This window comes from Trichoplax adhaerens, genomic scaffold (assembly GCF_000150275.1).
Source record: "Trichoplax adhaerens TRIADscaffold_45 genomic scaffold, whole genome shotgun sequence".
NCBI classification, from domain to species: Eukaryota; Metazoa; Placozoa; class Uniplacotomia; order Trichoplacea; family Trichoplacidae; genus Trichoplax; species Trichoplax adhaerens.
This window is the reverse complement of record NW_002060985.1, coordinates 73,510-76,880: the sequence shown is the minus strand read 5'-3', so window position 1 is coordinate 76,880 and position 3,371 is coordinate 73,510. Positions and strand designations below refer to the sequence as shown.

Below are 3,371 nucleotides of genomic sequence, written 5' to 3'. Positions count from 1 at the left end.
GTGTAGAGTATTGGTCTATATTTTTTTCTTTTGACAACAATTATTCCTACACAAAGATTAAATCTTTAAAAAGAAATAATCACTCTCATAGCACATTTATTCTTAGCCTTTGAATGACTTTTCTATACCCTTTGAAACTTTCAATTTGAATTATTTTTTCTTATAACGAATCACTACTTCCAGTGAAGATTAGTTTCCAAAGTATGGCGTTGTTTTAGTTACTTGCCAACCGGATAGAAAAGGTTATTTTTATCATTTTACACCATCCAGTATTTATATTTTCTAGCTTGACTACTCGAGCATTTGATGAAGAGTTTACTACATTTTTAATGTCAATAGAGTACAATATTGAGCTATAAGAGCTCAATTAAGCAATTATAGGCTCAGAAATTAAGTCTCTTGATTTATGATAATTGCTTATGATTTTATTTATTTAAGTAATTTTATTATGTTGCTATTGATGATAATACAGTATGACAGAATACGAGAAGTATTTTTTTCAGTAGAAAAAGTAAGTCATGGATATTGCAACCAAACTTAGCTAACTAATGCTATTGGTAATAAACAATGAAATTTTTATATTGCTTTTATCAAAGTTAGGAGTAGCAGTAGCATAATTAATACGTGTGTTACAATTCAGAATAGTAATATCACTAGAAGTAAAATAGAGTAGATAAGATTTTATAAATTTACGGTACGTTTATACTTCAAAATGAGCGATCTTGTAGGCACAACTTAACGCTATCAATAACAACATAAATATCTTCCAACTACCCTATTGAAAAATCAAAAATCATATTTCAATGTAATAAAGATAAATTAATCAAAAAAATTCTAAGCTTGATCAGTTAATTCAATACGTACTGCTTAATGTCAAATTTAATTCAGTATTTATATACATGTTAAATTACGTATTACCGATTACCTTAACTACTAAATTATGAATAATCTAAATAATTGCAACTCTTACACAACATGATAATCATAAATTATAACCTTTTGTCCTAGAAAATTAATGTTGAACTACACTAAAGGTAGCATCATTAGCAGATTAGTTTGGTAAAAACTGTAATGCTAAATACTTCCTCTATAAAATTAGTTACCGGTCTACTTTCTAAATTTACTCTATCANATAGTTAATTCATTAGTTACTTCGATCAACAATACAATCTATAATCTAANTTGATTTATTATTNTCATGCGTCTAAGCTAATATTAGACTAACACACATATTTTAGTCTTATCTTAGTAAGTGGCATAACCTAATCTTATATGTATGCAAGGAAACTAATTTACGATGAATAGATGACCATTACTAACTTACCATCTTGATTTGAATTCTCAGCGTTTTACATTGCTGTTCCTTCCTTTCGACTAATCTCAGATTCTTGCAAAATAGACCCAAGACCTATCAATTTGCGTTAACAGAAGCGAGTAAAACATGTATAAATACCAAAATATTCGCTTTCTACTCATAAATACTAAACACATAAGTTTGCTTAATAGGCTCGATGTAATACCCTTGTAGGTATTTTAACACTATTCGATCTTTAAATGAGCTCTATTTTTAAGTGCACGCAAATACAGGAGCTGTAAAGTTGGGATTACTTTGATCGATGCAACAGATTCTATCAATTGACTTGCGATAGAGCAATTTTAGCTATCACAGGCCCTTTACAGCTAAAGCTGTACTTTCTAAATTACGAAAAAGCTATATTATTAATTACCGGTACTCGTTCTGTGCGTAATAAGCTGAAATACCAACTATTGATTTAGTTGAGTACAGTATAACAAAACGGTAAATTGAAAATCTAATTTCATTATATAGTTGATGTACTATTCTCTACTCTGATCATTTTATTGTTATTTCTACTCGAAAGTGGGATAATCATGTATCACATCGTTAAGTTTTAATCGTTAGGTCTATTCGTAAACTTGAATGCTTACCACTATTGACGTTTTCCACCGTTATTTCACAATATGTTAAAGCTTTGCAAAACTCATCAAAGGCTCTATCGCCACGCTCAAGCAGAATATCCAATAAAGTCCAAACTTTTCTGTAAAACAAAATTAAAATAATTACGATAACTGCTCTCCGACTACAAAATTTATTCTTGCAGTAAATAAACAAACTATTAATTTAGCCTGCCATTGCATATTAGATAGAATACTGTTTAACAGTTACTGAACATGTACTATATAAAAATTCCTTACTCAGAAGCCGTCAATTTAGATTCGATTGTTTGTTTGTGGAATGATGTTAATATACTCGCTCCAAGTAAATATTCACATATTGGTGAGATTTGATCCTGACATTTTTGAGCAAGTAACATTCGATTGGCTGTTAGGATTTCACGATGTTCTTGAGTCATTGATCCTGAGGACGCTTTGGGTAATTGAGGTAATTGGGTTTTTAGTAATTGCTCTTAATCATATTTGAATCGATCTAAAATTGAATTACTAAATGCAATTGAGAATGATTGATAGATATCAATTCAATAGAGGTTTACCTTTATCTTTGGTATCTTTCCATCGGTCTAAAGTAGTGGAATAAAAATAGCAATAATCGATTAATAGTTCTATCGTTCAAGTAATCAGTACAGTAAATTAGTGCCCATAATTCTTGATAATAATCAACTATTGTTTACGCTATTACAAAATCACCTTATATTAAATAGTAAAATAGCTATGATAGAGTACATTTATGCCTCTTTGCTTGCTCTAGCGTATGACTATAGTTTATTATATCATGAAAAGTGATAATATAAGAATGAAGCTGCTGTTTATTCTCACATGCTTACCTATCCAGAAATTTTCATTATAAATCATCCAATCGTTCAAAGATCGACTCTCAAAGTACATATTACAATGCTTACATTGAATGCAATTTTGATCTCCTTCCTTGTATTCTTCGGTTATACTTGTTTGTGTATTACATTCACTACATTTGACGAAATATCGACAATCAGCCCCTTTAAACTTGACCATCCTTTCATTGACAGTGGAGATGAGTTTATTCTTGACAATTTCGTGTGGCCGTTTGACAAATATAGAATTTTTAACTTTATCCTTAATCAATTGACTTGTCTTGGGCTCATTTATTTTCTGATAGCAATATTGTAAACCGATGTGAGATTCCTCTTTCTTGACTACAAGGTAATGATTGTCATTTTCTAAATAATATCTGGCACATTGATAGTACAATTTTACGTCCTTATTATTCCATTCCTTTAAACAAGAAGATAATAAGCAATAATAAATTCCATCTGGAAGATATGGAATATCTGTACGCTCGTATCCGATGTAGAGCCAATCTGATTGATGACATTTTGGTAAATCAAATGGCTTAACATCATCTCGTAAACAGTATG

The 3,371-nt window shown here is 30.0% G+C and overlaps 1 protein-coding gene across 1 annotated transcript in view; it reads right to left on the bottom strand.

The window, feature by feature from the left end:
• Window positions 1–1,349: 1,349 nt before the first annotated feature.
• The window catches only part of TRIADDRAFT_62402 (uncharacterized protein), a gene marked incomplete at both ends in the record, with an annotated part of 3,597 nt that continues 1,575 nt past the window's right edge, over window positions 1,350–3,371 (bottom strand). The window contains 5 exons of the mRNA XM_002118326.1: window positions 1,350–1,408; window positions 1,948–2,057; window positions 2,215–2,425; window positions 2,511–2,537; window positions 2,802–3,228. Coding sequence (XP_002118362.1) covers window positions 1,350–1,408; window positions 1,948–2,057; window positions 2,215–2,425; window positions 2,511–2,537; window positions 2,802–3,228 — 834 coding nt within the window. The remainder of the gene's footprint in view (window positions 1,409–1,947; window positions 2,058–2,214; window positions 2,426–2,510; window positions 2,538–2,801; window positions 3,229–3,371) is intronic.